The sequence below is a fragment of the Dermacentor variabilis genome, chromosome 2, assembly GCF_050947875.1.
Source record: "Dermacentor variabilis isolate Ectoservices chromosome 2, ASM5094787v1, whole genome shotgun sequence".
NCBI lineage: Eukaryota > Metazoa > Arthropoda > Arachnida > Ixodida > Ixodidae > Dermacentor > Dermacentor variabilis.
In genome coordinates, this window is record NC_134569.1 from 229,476,429 (window position 1) to 229,493,780 (window position 17,352).

At 44.4% G+C, this 17,352-nt stretch overlaps 1 protein-coding gene across 1 annotated transcript in view; it reads right to left on the reverse strand.

The window, feature by feature from the left end:
- LOC142573148 (protein phosphatase 1L) overlaps nucleotides 1-17,352 on the reverse strand; it is a 66,890-nt gene that overhangs the window by 6,831 nt on the left and 42,707 nt on the right. Inside the window, exon 4 of the mRNA XM_075682697.1 lies at nucleotides 15,426-15,556. Coding sequence (XP_075538812.1) covers nucleotides 15,426-15,556 — 131 coding nt within the window. The remainder of the gene's footprint in view (nucleotides 1-15,425; nucleotides 15,557-17,352) is intronic.

A 17,352-nucleotide genomic window follows, 5' to 3' on the forward strand; every position in this document is an offset into this window, starting at 1 on the left:
ACAGCTGCAGCCGGAGCAGAACCCCCCCGCCCCTCTCCTCAACCCAGTGCCTCGCAACGTTGGGTACCTCACGCACAACTGGAGATGACGCGCTTCCTGCCCACTTTCATCTCTTTCATGCAGGCGAAATTGAGCAGCGATCGTCAGTTCCCCTTGCACGCCTTAAGTCGCACATATACAGCATAGGGCACATAGCAATGCTTTCATCGCCCTTGGACTTTATACGGAACCTCACGGCAACGGTGAAGGTGACACCAACGGTGGAAATTGCTATTGCAATAAAAGAACTGCGGATTTGCCTTCATCTGCACCCCTCAAATGCACCCCGAGCAATTATTGAAAGCGAACGTCGAAGGCCATGCTCTGCCTGATTGCCGATTACAGAAGTGACATAGCCGACATGTTTTAGACATTATTTAGACATGGAAAACTTTCTGCAATTATTGCCGGGATTGTCAAGAAAATGAACTGCGAATTTGTCTTCATCTACATTCCTCACAGTTGGTAATGTCTTAAACATGCCTGTAATGTCACTTCTGCCATCTGCAATACACTGGAAAAAAGCCTTCGAGATTTGATTCTAATAACTGCTCAGGGGTTCACCTGAGGGGTGCAGAAGAACAAAATTTTTCACTTCTTTCTTGACAAACTAGCCAGGTAACAATGCCAAGTGTTATTTTGAATGATCCAGGTAAAAAGAAAGTGATCCTTCTACAGAATTGGAGCAATAATGGAGCTACGGTAGGTGCAAAATGTCTTTTTCTACAATTTTGAGGGAGAAATGCATGTCTCTGTATAAGACCCTTGACGAACGCGCTCGCAGTGATAAACGATGTAAAAAGTGCCGACTTAAATGATTTTTTTTCAAGCTTTGAAGAGAGATGAGCGAATATGTACAAATATTCGCTCATCTCGCTTTACATATGAGAAAACTTCAGGAAGTTTGCGCAGCACTTGCTGACTTAAAACAGCAAGAAAATGCTTGATGTTGCTTGCACCTGTCACAGCATCCATGCAAATACATAATAGTAACAGACGATAGCAGAGTTGGTGGGCTTTCATCCGAGTTACTAAGCAAGCTGCCACTGGGGGCATATGTGACTTTCTGAAACTGTTGATTTCAATAATCCGTGACATGTGGGCAAACCAAATTGTTTGAGGTAAATAATTTTCTTGTTTGTCCTGAAGCACCCCTTCCAAAAGGAAATTCAACATGGAAGTTAAGGCTAGTCGGTGATAACGAAAATTGGACATCATAACAAGTGCTAAGGAATCGAACACAAGGAAGAGACATACAGAGCGGATGGACGCTGGACATCAACTGATGATTTAAGGACAAAAAAAACAGCAACATACATACTTGCGCAGAAACCTACAATATGTAGCAGACGGCACAGCAGTTGTCGCTCTACAGAATTCCTGTGCCTCTTGAGATACTCTTTCTCGTGCATGCAAGGCCACTGAAGGTGTACTCACACATCTATGAATTTCTATACTAATGCACAATGCCTCAAACATTTCTCTAGCTTGCTGCGTCGCAATTCTGTGCAGGACATGGGTGCCCTGAAAGTCAGCATGCATGAGCACCGGCAGCAGTGATCTGCCAAATGTCCACACGCCGCCAATGACTTAACAGCTGTGCGATGCTCTCTCAATCTCTCATTGACGCAGCAGCCGGTCTGGCCGACATAGCATTTACCACATGAAAGTGGGATCCGGTACACTACACCCACTTTGCACTCAATGAAACGTGTTGTGTGCTTTGCCATGCAGCTGGCCTTGGCAGCAGCATTCACAATATTGCACATACGTGCGAGAATACCAGGCGCTAAAAAAACAACCAGGATGCCACATTTCCCAGCAACCTTCTTGAGGCAGTAGGACAGGTCATGAACTTATGGCACAAATGCCGGCCGCACCGTTTTGGATCCAGGCTGATTGTGGCATGCCTGGACCCCTGAATTCACTTCTTTAATCAGGCTCCTGCAATAGAAGCCGCCAATCCCACAGGAAAGCCAGCATTTCACAGGCCCCAAGCAATTATTGAAAGCAAACCTCGAGGGTCACGCTGTCTTATTGCAGACAGAAGTGACAAAGCCAGTGTGTTTTAGACATTATTTAGACATGTGAAGCTTTCTGTAATTACTTGCTAGGGCTGTAAAAAAAAAAAGTCGCAGTTTCGCCCGAAACGCAAAGCATCAATTGCGATGGCAAATTAGTGGACAGTTGTAGAAGCTGATGGCTGCATGCAAGCTGATGGTCACAAGACTTTTTGAGAGCAGTGCGCATGCAACTTTTTGCAATACCCCTTTTCCCTATCTTGGAATGGGCCGAACTGTAGCTGAGGACTGGTTTTTCAGACCGTAGATGGTATCTCCAGCACACCTGACCATCATGCATTATGATGCTGATATCCAGAAGCTGGAAGCATCCGTTTTCAGTTAACTCAAAGGTGGATTTGAACAATCTGTCACAAGATTTGAAAACACCAAGCACTTGGTTCACAATCTCTTCAGAATGTTCAGGTCACACATCCTTTCAGATAACTAAGTAATCATAACCATATCTGAAAATTGGTAAAATCTTAGCTGCTCGTGCTGTGTCAGGGCATGTGGAAATATGTTTGTCACAAAAGGGTAAAAACAGATCACCTAAAAGAGGAGCAATACATGATCCAACACACATCCCTGCCTTTTGAAAGGCGGGAGTACAGTTACAGGCAACTGCCATAGAGCACAGGGAAAATCTTAATTCTATAAAATTGTCAATGGAATTTTGAGAGGCAACAGGACCAAAGTCATCAATGCTTTCACGAACAACGCAAAGAAAGTTGGCTTTGCAGGATAGAATAGAAAAAGATATACTACATCAATAGAAAAGGTGTAGAGCGACTGCTGAGGATACTCATACTTGGAAAGATAACTTAAGATACTCTCCAAAGTGGGCACGAGATAAGGGTCATTCACTCGCAACAATTTAAGATGCTTTTGCAGGAATCTAGAGAAGGCGTCTTGCCATGAATCATTCTCAATCACAATCGCCCTGAATGGCATCCCCTCCTTGTGTGTTTTTACAGAGAAAAACATATCCAGGAGGTCCTTTTTAGCATCACCTATGGTCTTCTTGAGGCTATGAAAGTTCCATCTATCACAAAGAGCCAAAGCTTTCTTCCTAACTTCTTTCCATGAGCACTTGACAGGCTTGAAATTCTTTGATACCGCCTGTCGAGTTTCTTCAAGAATACTACCTTAGGAAGTACCACGAAACCACTCACTTTATCAGACACCAGTAGCACAAAGTTAGTTTTCTTCAAAAATTTAGTGGTGTACCAAACCTGAAAGCTAGCGTTACTACGCAGTAGTCTGGACAGAAGGTATTCAACGCCTTCTTAAAACAACTCTGTTTTGTTCATCAGGCTCCACCCTAACTGCAACATTCCTCACCACTGAAAGCAGTTCTACTGGATTTTCACTGACCTCAGTATAAAACTTTGGTCCACTATACAACACATCTCCTGCACTTTTAGGCAAGGTGCAATTTCAAAGAATGTTACCTTTCCAGAACGGCATTCATTCCTGGCACGCTTCCTGCTCCAAACAAGCAACAAAGGCAGAGTTCTTGTCCACAGGAATTCGGTTACATTCACAGCCTCATGTGCAAACCTCTGGAACAAACCTTCACCCTGTTGGCTGCTGTTGACCAGGGATGCTGAGAGAATACGAAGACACACCTGGTGGTGACGATTCTGGTGACGAAGCTCAGAGCGCCACAGGTTCAATACTCTTCTTGAATGGCACAGTGGCAGCACACACAGGAGGAAAAGTTTGAGCACCTCAAGAGGGATAAGCTGGTGGTTGAAGCAGGTAACTGCTTGTGCTCGGTAAGCAGTTAAAGTGACAAGGTTTACCAAAAACGCAGAAGTTATGGAAGGATTGTGACAAAAAGTTAGGAAGAATGGGGCTCATTGTACTAGAAAGCACACTATTCAAGACAGAAGTTTGGGCTGTTATGATGTCCAAGTACAAAAGAAAGTTTCATTGCAGACATATGGTCTCCTATAGCTGTTTTAAAGCATAAGCATTCTTTGGCAAGCTCCCCAGCCCTTTCATGCGAAAAGTGTAATGGCTTGTATCTGCACAAAAATACATAATTTGCAAAGACATTTAATCAGACATGATAGCGTAAATGTAGGTGATTGCTAGCTTTGAAGTGATAAGAAACAATTTAAAGCCAAAAAAATAAAAAAAGAGACTACCTATAGAGATACATAGGGCCCCTTGGAAAATGCATGGGGAAGGTTATAGTAGGGGTGGGTCAACTTGAAATTTGAAGTTGGGTCAACTTGAAATTTGTAGGTGGGCCAACTGAAATTTGGGTGTGGGCCTTGCACTCCTAGAAGACGATAAAAGCTTGGCATACTGCGCCTCCAAGAGGCCAATTCTGTCCTTTGGAACAGGGAGCATATTCCTGACCATCGGCAGAATACTTGGTACTCATCACCTCACCCCACACTACATCAATTGGTTCCCGGCACACATGGGACCATTGGAAGGGCTGCTCCCTAACCTCAACGAGACGGCACACAAGGCCGCACGAGGCCTAACTCACCGTGCGAGCCCAGACTCCCTCTCTGGAGGATGGCAGAGCGAGCGCGACCCCCTCATGACTTACAACGATCTCACCCAGCATTATAAGTTATTCAAGAGAACCATGCCACTACCGCACAAAGCACTCAATAAAGCACAAGAAGTCAGGTACAGGCCGCTTCAGACGGACACCTACCCATGCCCGGCCTTCCTGCACGAAATATTTCCGGACGTGCACCAGCACAATGCGTGTCACTACTGCCAGGATATAGCTAGCCTTGTTCACATGCTCTGGGGTTGCCCCCTGGTGCTGGGGGCCAGGACCACCAAAAAAGAGTAGGACCAAGCTCTACGCAGCTTGGACCTTGAAGCGCAGCTCTGGGCTGTCCATCGCACCCGCGACGCGGCGGAGAGGCATGGCCTCTCTGTTCCTACGTGGGAGCGGCCCGCTGTGCACGAGTCACGCGCACCGACGGAACTCAACAAAGTTATTCATCCATTCATCCATCCAACTTGAAATTCAGGTGTAGGCCAAGTTAAGTTTGTGGGTGGGCCAACGTGAACTTTGGGGGTGGGCCAAATTAAATTTGAGGACAGGCCAAGTTGAAATCTGGGGGGTGGGCCAACATAAATTTGGGAGTGGGCCAACTTGAGATTTTGGTGCAGCCCAATGTCCAAACAGCATCCTTCGAGTCATAAACACTTCGCGGGCAAGCTAGCTCATTGAGATGCTTGGCGTGTTTTCATTGGGCCTTACCAAGGCGCAGTCAGAACGCAGGTGAGAGCTTGTGTGGACAAGGAACGTGAGCATAACACAGGCTTGCACGAGTGACAGCGAGGGTGACATGGCATGGCAGCTATGCACTCTCCCCTCACACACTACTGCAGCAGCTGGCATTCCCTTTCGACCACTCTGCTCCATTGAGGCGCGCTTGTGCCCGGTGTTCCAGCTCAATTTGTACGATTGCATTGAAGGGGCCGGATGCGGCGAGAAAATCAGACCATTCTCTACTAAAGCCTAAGAATTCATTGCCACTGGAAAGATCATGGGTAGACGTGCATAAGCTAGGAAAAGCAAGTAAGCGAAACTAAGCAAGAACGACGTCATAGCTGAGCCCAACAATGCTTACAATTTAGTGCACAATTCTCAGAATTTCTGTAGCTGTTTAAAATTTAATTCTGTGGTTTTACGTACCATAACCATGATTTGTTTATGAGGCATGCTGTAGTGGGGGACTCTGGATTAATTTTGACCACTATGGTATCTTTAATGTGCCGCCAACACAGAGGACACACATATATATATAGCTGATTCTTTTCTTCTTCTCTTCTTTTATTAAGAACTAAGCGTGTCTCCCAGAGAAGCAGGCAACATGCACTCAGTTTGGCTGCAAAACGACGAAGACGCCGAGTGGATGCTTCATCAGGCTCTCCTGCAATGGCTAGGCACCAGAGTAAGGACAGCATTCTGCCTTCCACTGCCGGCATGGGTGCTGTGCAAACACTACCCTGCTGAGCAGCTGTTGTTAGGTTACAGTGGTCTGAATGGACAGCATGCATCAAGCCAAGCATGTCATTAATAATGTGCACATTTGTGGTATGTTTAACGTCACTTTCTGTTCAAAGTGAAATTAAGATTTTGCTAACTAACATTGGCTGCTTGGTGTTCACACTACCTGCCAGTGCACAAGTGCCGTTTCTTACATGCGTGCTGAACAACGTCAGATTTGGTGCATTCATGCTGCACAAGCAAATGCCCATGTAAAGAGACAGGAAATGAGAATTATGTGAATCATGTAGATGCAACTATACTCTGCTCCATACATAGCAAGTGATACTATGAAGTAGGAGTGTGTGAATACTCAAATATTTAATTTTGAATCAAATAGTGAACGTCTGAATGATTAGATTCATGAGTCGAATAATTAGCATTAGATTTCTTGAATACAGTCACTGACCGATAAATCGGACACTGATAATCCATACACGCTCAGTATTTCGGACAGCTTAGTGGCATCGCCAATGGCCACATGGACTTAATGTGTAAAGGCAACCGATATTTCAGACAGCCACCAGCTCTACATTCAATTATCCAAACTCTGTTGGTAGCTATAGCGTACGCCAGCTCTGCCGCCATTATCTCCTCTGGTAACCTCGACGAGACATCAGGTGGCCTCAGTGATTACACGTTAGATGGTAATCACTGAGGCCTTGCCTTGGTCGCAGCACTGCACCTCAGAAATTTAACTCCAAATGCAGACCTTGGAGGCTTTGCCTAAATTGTGGGGCTACATCAACATCGAGATCGTCACATTCATTTCGGCATCATCGCACATGGCCCGCTCTTGTCTGTTGGAATTTGCCTTCTGGACAGAAATACAGGTGGACTTTGTTGCACACACGCAGATGTGCATGCAGCAATGAATCAACCACTCTTTCCTTGCACAGGAGCATTAAAACATCAATACAAAAAAAAATAATTATTTTTAGGGGGGGGGAGGGGGCGCTTATTCGTTTTTTTTTTTTAATTCAATAGTTCGGACTTATTTACATTCCCTGTACAGCCTGAATTATCGGTCATCGACTGTACATTCAAACCCGCTTATAACAATATTCATGTGCCACGAAAATTCCATTGTTATAACTGGAGCATGAAAAAATCAAAATAGGAGGATGGCAGAGCTAACATGAGAAAACTATGGTGGCGGGAAGGCGAGTGTCCCTCCTCACTACCTTCCTCCATTCAGCTGCTTATTGTGTTCACTCGTTTAACTGGTTCCTGGGCGCTCCGATCACGTGTAATAAGGTGCGGCTATTCGCGTTAAAGAACGCCGCTGCTATAACAACTTCGAAGAGGGGTCACGGGTGGCAAGTGATATGCGAGCACCGCCGAGGCATCGCATTGGTGGCCCCAAAAGGGGCCTTTTAAAAGATGCAACCTATAGCAGCCTGTCAGCTTGAGAAATCCAGAAGAAACGCTGAGGCGAGATCGCCACAAGCATATTCCCACATTCCTCTCACTTGCTTGCACGAGAAGACCCTATGTTTATCAGCCTTGCGTGCTTGACACGAATCTTGCCGACATCTTCTCCAAGGCACCCAGGTGATCCACGTAGTGCAGCGGAAGGTTCCTCATGAAAACGAAGCCCCGGTGGGACTGAATCATCTGCCGGGCCTACTGTGAGGACAACGTTGAGGCAGCTAGCCCTACCACGTCATCGCTGCCGTCGTCACCATCACTATCTGATGCGAGCGTGTTCACGACAATCGCCTCATCGGTTAGGAGCACTTAGTTTCCAAATCTATAGCCGTGCACTTTCTTTTCACTAGCAATGTCGTGCGTTGCCGATGATCAACGGGCAGATCAGCCATCTTCTGTTTCGGCGGCGAGGCGAACGAAGCTGAGGAACCACGTGGCCAGGAACGATTTCGACGCAACCAACAAAGACAAACGTGGGAGGTTAAGCTGTTTGTAGAACTGTGCTGAATGAGGAGCCAGCGAGCAACATGCGAGCAATACTCGCAGACAACTTCCCGTGGCCATAAAGGGAAACCTACGGGGACGGAGCTTCTGCACATGTGTCACTGCGCCGAGTAGTCAGCCAGCATTTGACAGGGCTTTTGGTTGATCAGAACAGACACCGAATCGGCGTAGCTACCACGTGCGACGGTTTTGTATTTGCCTAGACGCGAAAGGAAGCTGCAAAATAAGTAAGCTTTTACATTCAGTGGTGTGTTTAATCTTATTTAACTGCTGCTAATAAAGTGTTTGTTTTCTCTTCCCCAGCTTAAACTAATGTGAATGAAAACGCGGGACTCTTTTCAGAAGCGCTCTCACTTGTGCACATCTTGCCTCCGTAGCTCTCCCTTCGTAGCGACAGAAAGTTGTCCCTGTGTATAGGAGAAGCGCAGTTGGCATGGTCCATTCGTGTTCCGGAGAGTGCCGCGGCACAAAGCTATGGGCACAGCCCATTTCTGTTCGGAGGAGTGGAAGGGCGACGGAAAAGAGGCACTTGGAGAAGGCTGGAAAATTAGCATGTGGCAGCTGTTGGAGCAGCGGGCCATTGTGCAGCAGCTCGAATTTCTGGTTTTCTTTTTTTTTTTCAGAAATGTCACATTTCACTACCTTTCGGCTCAAACACCCAGCAGCCAGACTTCATTGTTATAACTGATAATGCGGCATCAGGGCATTGTAGTAAGCGGGTTATTCCACCATGAAAAACATACAAAAGTTTACAGTACAGCAGCTTCTCATTGTTATAACCGATATATTGTTAAAATGGGTGTCATTACAAGTGGGTTTGAGTGTATTATGTAATTCAAATAGTCCGTACATATGGTGAATGACTGGGACGTGGTTGCTGCCTTGACATGTGCAGCATTACCATGGCGTGCAACCTCTATCGGTACAAGGCTTGACCAGGTTGACTGGATCGATCGAAATTATTAACACTACGTAGTGGACAGAGGGAAGAACAAAAGCAGCGCATATGGAAAGCATGAAAGCATGTGTGAAGATTGGGCCAATTAGACTGTGGAAGGCATGCTGATCGCATCAGATATACATTCAAGGTCCATGTAGGTAGATTCGCACAGTTCAGAGCTTTCTGCCCACATGCGAGCATACAGATGAAATTGACATACTTGCTTGAGGTAGTTGCCGGTCCCCAGATCCAAACGCTACTTCAACGGCCGTCAATCTAACTCTTCAGCTACTCATAGGAACATATTAGTGAAAAGCTTACCGCGATTGCTTGTGGCCCATTATAGCATTGGCCAGCAGTGAAGTCTGTTAGGCTTAATTGGAGCTGCATCGTCAAGTGGCAGCGACTAAAGTTAAGGCTTCGTACTCATTCAACGCAGATCTATTCACAGCGTTCACATGACTCTCAGGAAAGCCAACAAACTGCCTCACCAATGAAAGCAAGTATACAGGATGACCATTGTTCACGGCCGCTATGTTTGCGAGACACCATATGATGGCCCCTCGTTCCGAATGGCATGTGTAGGAGCACAACAGTCTCTTTTCATAGCTTTGAGTGACCTGTCAGAAGACTAACTTCAGATTTACATGGTGGGCTTGAAATAGTCACGCGACCAGCGCACTGCCTCCGGCTGCAGATGCATTTACACAAGCGGGAGGTGGAAACGGACAAAAAAAAGAAAAAGAAAAGGGGGGGGGGGGAGTTGTTGCACGACCTTGTTGAGGACCTCCCGATTTGAGAACTCTTCACCATCGGCACTGATGACCGTGTGAAGCGGTGTTGATAGTCACGTGATGTGCATCCCTTGCTTAGGCCTGTTATGCAGACTGGCCTTAACAAGCGGATAACCCAGAGAAACCACGTACCATAAAGATGAAAAAAAAGATCCTCCTTTCCTGAAAGAAAACTGGAAAGCAAAGGTTTCTAAGCAATAGAAGATTGCCATTAAGCACAGTATGGCCTGCTATTAAACTGAAGGCGTCACTGGTATATAGGACAATTTTATTATTTATTCAGCTTCAGAGAGAAAAAAAGCACTTGATTCTATTCAATTGAAATTCTATCGATAAAAAATTCTTTTCATTCTCATTCAGCTTGCGTTCATCTCCGTTGGTTGCATTGAAGTCGTTCCTGGCCACACGGTTTCTCAGCTTCGCTTGACTTGTCGCCGAAAAGGAAGATGGCTGACGCGCCTGCTGATTATCGGCAATGCACGATGTTGTCAGTAAAAAAAAAGTGCATGGCCATAGATTTGGAAACTAAGTGCTTCTAACCGATGAGGTGATCGTCGTGAACGTGCTTGCATCAGATCGCGATGACGACGACGGCAGCGATGATGCGGTAAAGCAGGCTGCCTCAATGCGGTCCTCACAGGAGGCTCGGCAGATGATTCAGTTCTCCTCCGGGGCTTTGTTTTCATGAGGAACATTCAGCTGCACTACATGGAGTACCTGGATGCCTTGGAGAAGGATACTCGAAGCTTGCCGTACAAGCAACCGAAGCACTCTACAATAAGAGTGATTTGCACAAAGCAGATGCTAAGAGTGATTTGCACAAAGCAGATGCTGACGCTGAGAAAACTACTGACAATAAAGGAAGTTCCATGTCACCTACAAAGCACAATGCTTCTTGTTGTTTGCTTGTTTTTTACATTCCTGGCCATGGACACCACAATTGTCTCACTCGAGGCAGACACCTGGGCTATTCCAAAAGTACAAGCGCACGTAAATGACGCCGTTTGGAAAGTGCAAAGTGCGACCGTGTGGCATCCTCAGAAGTACGAAGGTTACATTTCCCCGTACATGTAGCTAGTACGGCTGCAGAAAGGAGCACAAAAGAAAGAGGTCTGTGCAGAAAGAAGGGCAAAAGAAGGAAGAAATGCACCTCCGTTGCTAGGCGATACTTGCCTGGGCGGAGCATCCACTTGCAAAACCTGATGCCGTCGTCACCTCCGCAATAGATTAAAAAAGTTATCTCATGCATTTTTTTATTCAGCTCCACCTCGGGCGTTCTGAACCCGTGCGCGCAGCATCCACTTTCTGCGCCTTGTCATCTGCTAGCCTAATGTTTCAGCTGCCATGAAGGACACACGGAAACCTAAGAATCCCTAGATTTCGGAATATTAGTTCGTAGTACTGAGGCGTTGTTAACATGACACAAAAATAGAATAACGATCATTATTCTGAAATGTTTAGTATTCTGAAGTTCATAGTACTGAAATATTTTCACATTGAAACCATGGGAAGTCAGCAGGGAATTTTTGAAAAGTTTGTTAATGTGCTGTTCGCAGTAATGAGGTTTCACTGCAGTAGATTTGACTGGTCGCTTTCAAGTGCACCAGAGCACTCTTGTGGTGCGGTTTCCATTTGGCTGGTTGAAATTGAGCACCCGGAACAAATTCACTTGGTTCCTTCAGAGCACCGTGCTCCAGTTGACCGCGCTCTGCGGCACTCTCACCTTCAAACTGGGAACGAGACCGAAATCAGACAGAAACTTGACACGGAGATCTAAGCCTATTTACCACCATACGAGTGGAGTGACATGTTTCAGCGACCAGAGGCCGCAGCGCCATCACCTGCACTTGGAAACCAAACACTGTACATCGCCTATGCTGGAAACACGAATTCAAGCAATCAAGTAAAATGTGATTTGACTTAAACATGTGCCCACAGGTTGCAGCTGTAATATAGGAAGTAGATTTCGCATAGGAAACGTCACATATTAAAAGTAACTGCACTGTGAAACTTGCAGAGTGAGTTTTGCACGGTCATGCTACTTGTGCAGCTTTTGCCGCATTGCCTGCTATGTGCGAAACAGAGTGCAAGTCAGGTCTGGACAGTAAAGTGACAAATCTGATGGAGACTAATACGGCACAAAGTGGGGACCATAGTGGCAACGGCTACGACAGTTTGAAGGTATGCTTGCAAGAAAATGTTCACTGCCACACAAACTGAATGGCTGCTAAGTAAAAATTGTTTTTGCAAGCAATAAAATTACTAATACAATACCACAGTGTGTTGACAAGCTTTCTGTTGCTGAAGAGTTGTACACTCGGTTACCCCTTTAGGTTCATAAAGGGGTTTGGATAGATATCCCTTTGAGGGTCGATTTTTTTTTGCCATACGCGACCGCCCAGGGTCAATATTTTTACTGCAGATTCCAATTCTTCTTAGGGACTTATTTCTAAAAAAATTTACCGTAATTTTTCTAGGGTGACCGTAACGTGAGAAAAATATCTTTTGCGTTGGTATATATGCACTCTTCCTTCATGAATAACAACAATAAAAAAGAAAATAAACTTATCAGAATTAAAAATTGTATGCATTTTTATGCACATAGTTCAAGGCTATGAAAATCCGCACACGAGAATATCTTGCAAGTCTCAAATGCTCCTGCTCTTACACTGATACTTACGTCCATAGCGTAATCGAACTGCATAGTTGCACACACTAAAAAAAACTGTTTGGTTGTGTGCCCATCAAAAAAAGCAACAGGTGTGACAAACTTCCGCTAATCTTCATCTTATCGCCAACCAGCTAGAGCAATTAGTTTTCGCGAGTCTTAAGAAAAGAAAAGAAACGGAAACGCACACTTTTATTTTATTTTATTTATTTATACAAGTACCTGTAGCGCCACAAGGGCATTATTGCAGGGGGGGACAAATTGAAGAAAAGTGAACATATGACAAAAACTTGATACAGCAGAGCACAGGTGGTAAAAGTAACAAAATACGTAACATAGATGAGTCATCTCGACGGCAAAACGGTCTTGTGAAATGCGGTGCAAATTTGCAAGACAGAAATGGAAAGGGTACACTATCGCATGAAGTGCAATGCCAGCCAAATGATATAAAGAAAACGGGATAATATACTACGACAGACTGCGTGACAATAAAGACAGAAACTCTGAACACGTTTTACATTCACCAATGCTCCTGGGAAGCCTATTCCAGTGTGCGGAAACATGCGGGAAAAATGAATTACGGTAGACATCAGTACGACAGCGCATTTCAAGGACTTTCAGCTCGTGATCACATCGTTTAGAGATGAAGTGGGGAGGGAAAATGTACAAGTTCTTGTTTATTCCTGTGAGATCAAAGTAGATTCGGAAAAAAAGTTCTAATTTTGCAGTTAATCGGCGGTGTGCTAGTGTTTTCCAACCAAGGTCCTCTTTAAGCAATGTAATACTGCTACGGAAATTATAATTACCAGAAACAAATCTTGCAGCGCGGTTTTGGACGCGTTCGAGCTTTTCTATAAGTTTAGAGCTTTGAGGGTCCCATACCTGGCAAGCGTATTCGAGTACCGGACGAACATTTGTTATGTAAAGCTGTTCTTTTACTTTCTGGGGGGCGTTATAAAAATTACGTCTAACAAGGTTTAGTATACGAGATGATTTTAAGGTTAAGTATTCAATATGTCTGTTCCATGTTAAATTTTCTGAAAAATAGACCCCGAGGTATTTGTAGTGTTTGACCTTTTCAAGTAGTAGTCCGTCCAATTTATACACTGATCTCACAGGAAAGCGTTTACGGGTGAATGACACAAGTTGGCATTTAGCATTGTTCAAAGACATGCCCCACTTAATGCACCAAGCATGAATTTTGTTTAGATCATTCTGCAAACTACTAACATCACAAACATTTTCTACATTCTTGTATATGGCACAATCATCAGCATATAACCTCACTTTGCATTCTAGATTGTGCACAATGTCATTTATAAAGACTAAAAATAACAAAGGCCCCAAAACAGACCCTTGGGGCACGCCAGAGGTTACGGTGACAGGTGTTGATTTAGTGCCGTTTATTAAAACATGCTGTGTTCAACCAGACAGGTAATTACCAATCCAATGTACTATTGCAGGGTGTATACCGAGACAAGATAGTTTATGTAAAAGCAATGCATGAGAAACAGTGTCGAAAGCTTTCCGGAAATCTAAAAATATACAGTCTACCTGAAATCCAAGGTCAAAAGAGTAAAAGAGATCGTGAGCGAACTCTACCAGTTGAGTCGTACATGACAAGCCGGGCCTAAATCCATGTTGAAAATCCGAAAAAAATTTATTGATTTGAAGGTGTTTCATCACAGCACTGTATATGATGTGTTCTATTGTTTTGCAACATACACATGTTATAGAAATAGGCCTGTAGTTTTCTAGTACATTTTTGGGACCGTTTTTATGTATGGGAACGACGTGGGCTACCTTCCACTCTGCAGGTAATGAAATGGTATTTAATGATTTATTAAACAGAGCGACTAAAAAATGCGCAATTTCTTGAGAGCAGGATTTCAATACCTGCGGCGGAATACCATCGGGACCGCCAGCTGATTTGTTGTTCAGATTGGAAATAAGTTTCAGAACACCGTTATATGTGACAGTGACCATAGGCATATTCTCATAGACTATTTCTTGTATTTCAGGCGGTTCAGCAGTGTATGTCTCAGAAAAAACACTTTTAAAATAGGAATTCAGACAGCAAGCAACACGGCAGCATCCTTCCTATGCGCACCCCTGTGAGCACTAAACAAGCGAGAAACAAGCAGTCGCCCTTTGAGCGATTAGTAACCAGATAGCCACCACTTTTGCAAGCGCAAAAAGCCGAAACCGCCTGCGAAACAAAATCCAAACGGCCACTCACAAGCGCGGGCACCAATGCGTGAGCGGTAGTATATAGATGCGCGGGAGCAAACTAGCGCTAATACAAACCATGCAAGAAAACCGAGAGGAAGGCGCGCGAAAAAAATTTCCTGTATCCCCACATAGTGGCAGCACATGACAGAAAAGAAAAAGTTAGGAAATTGGTGCACTTTTTAAACGTACAGACGGCACCGCAAATATATGGCATTGACCATTTTCGGACTTGTTTGCGGCGCCGTATATTTACGTCATTGACCGTCAAAGGCATATACTTCCGCAGGGGACCCCTACACTCAGAAAAGTTAGAGAGCTTACCTCAATCTGATACAATAACTGTAATCTACCTTGCATGCCTTTATTTTGTTTAACCCTGGGTGTCCAGTACTTCCAGGTCATGAACAACATGAGCATTATCAACATGACATATCATTCTCGACAGGCAAATAGCAAGTGCGTAGTTTTCAAGAAAGGAAACTCAACCAAGACAAATTTACGATTATCGTAATTCCAACAGATCTAAATGTTTTTCAGAGTGTACCAGAAAGGAGATACTATTCCTCTGTTACGAGTCATCTTGCATGGACACCTTTCCAACAGACGTCCGATAGTCCAAAGGCATATAATGTGCTTGAACGTGAGGGATGTAACAAATTACGGTTGTAGTACCGTCATCCCCACGGAAAACCGCAAACAACTGCTCACTCAAATTACCCACCTGCTGTGGCTTGTGGTCAAACGAGAGAGGCAGGGCCTGCCCCCGCCGGTCGGCCAGCACACCCCGAGAGTCGCCCACGTTGGCTACCACCAAGTGATGGCCATGCACCAGTGCCACCAGCAGTGTTGAGCCTGAAAGAAAAGCCAAACGCAGGAAAGTTTAGTTGGCTTATATCTTTCACCAACATGTACGCCCATGTACATGATATGAGGAGGAAAGCAAACAAAGCTGCGCTGAGAGGCAGCTCCCACCTTCCTTACAAATTTGACAGAACAGGTGGCATGCAAATCGCAAGATTTTCCTTACACACAGTGGGCGCACCAATGACACAATTTCAGAACACATTGATAACATGCGTAAATAATAACAGACAAATGACAGACATAATTTTGATGCAAGATGAGCAGAATGCAGAATGAACACAAAGAAAAGGCAAACCATATTATGTAAGTAAAGCCAGTGTGTCCTTATTGCTCCTGGCATGTCTCTAGACCTCGCATACAGTCTATTTTTCTGGCATACCAAAACTTTAGTGCGTTCTACTCTATAGTCTGAAACCACTTTGTGCAAGTTTCTTGCCATTGCATTTAAAAGTGATGCTGATAAAATATCCTGGCCTTAATAAAATATTTCGAGCCTTTACCATTATCTGACTCACACTTGGTTTCAGGATCTGGCTGGAAAAATGTGCCGCACAGGGTCTTGCAAATTAAAATGCATACTTTCATAACTGTAGCAATGTGACAAGGAAATTTATGCAGTTTAATGCCAAAAGTGAAATGCAGGTTGTGAGACACTGTATCGGGGAGGAGGCTAAGGATTATATCGACCATCTAGATAGAGTGGTTTCAGATAAAGTGGATGATGATGCATGATCATCACAAACATCTTTGTTGCCATCCCTTACTCAATGTTTATCCATATACATGCTGCTTTGATACAATGCGAATTAAAGATGAACGAGACCTTGACAATGTAGTCCAGCATTCTTTACTTACTGCTACAAATTGATGTCAAAAAGATCTCCCAGCTGAGGCAACCTATTGGACATGTTCCAAAAATGAAATACTTCATGAGCCATTGGGAACAAGTCAGTTGTGCATGGTAGTGCCTTACGTTGAAGCCATTAACTCTTTCCTTACCACAACCATTCAACTTGGATCACAAGAGATCCATGAGCTCCAAGGCCGATTTCAAGGCTCCCAGTGCCCTTATGGACTTGCTGCACCATCTACAATGCAGCTTGAGAAGTAGGCTTAAGTTTTCCAAGTAGTTTTTTGCCCTGCAGAGCAGATTCTCAGTGAGCTCGTAAAGGTGCGTACCTGGTGATCACAAAGACAGCAAGCACTCTGGTAGGTGAGTGCTGAGCCCTTGCGAGAACGACATTGGTCTTGCAATTCTGCTGCATGATCAGACAATCATTTGCACGTTTCTAGTAGCAGTGAGTTTGAGGATGATGTTAGACCATAGGGTTTTAATTCGGATAATAGACAAGAAGAAAGAAAACCAGCCCGGGCAGTTTCACCAGCTTCGTTTTCTGCATGTTGATGACTGAATGATTTCTTGGAAAAGTTGTAGAGGTGTTGGCAATATTATGTCTCACACACAGTGTCCTGAATAAACGAGAAGAAGGGAAACAGAGGGCCTCAATTTTTGTTAATCACAACCATACAAAGCCGACAGGCATGCCTGTTTGCTTTATACACTTATCATTTATGGTGTCCTGAAAGCATATGGCATAGATTTGCTGCCGCTAGTGTGATGTTTTGACCAGTATTGTGGAACCTACCGGAAATAGGCAGTTTCCACTAGGTAGAAAACTTTTTTTTGTTGGTTGTGTTTCTTATGAGCTTGAACATTGAAACTTTCAAGCACAATAGAAAATTGAAGAGAAAACACTTTTTTCTTTTTATGTTGTCAGCATAAC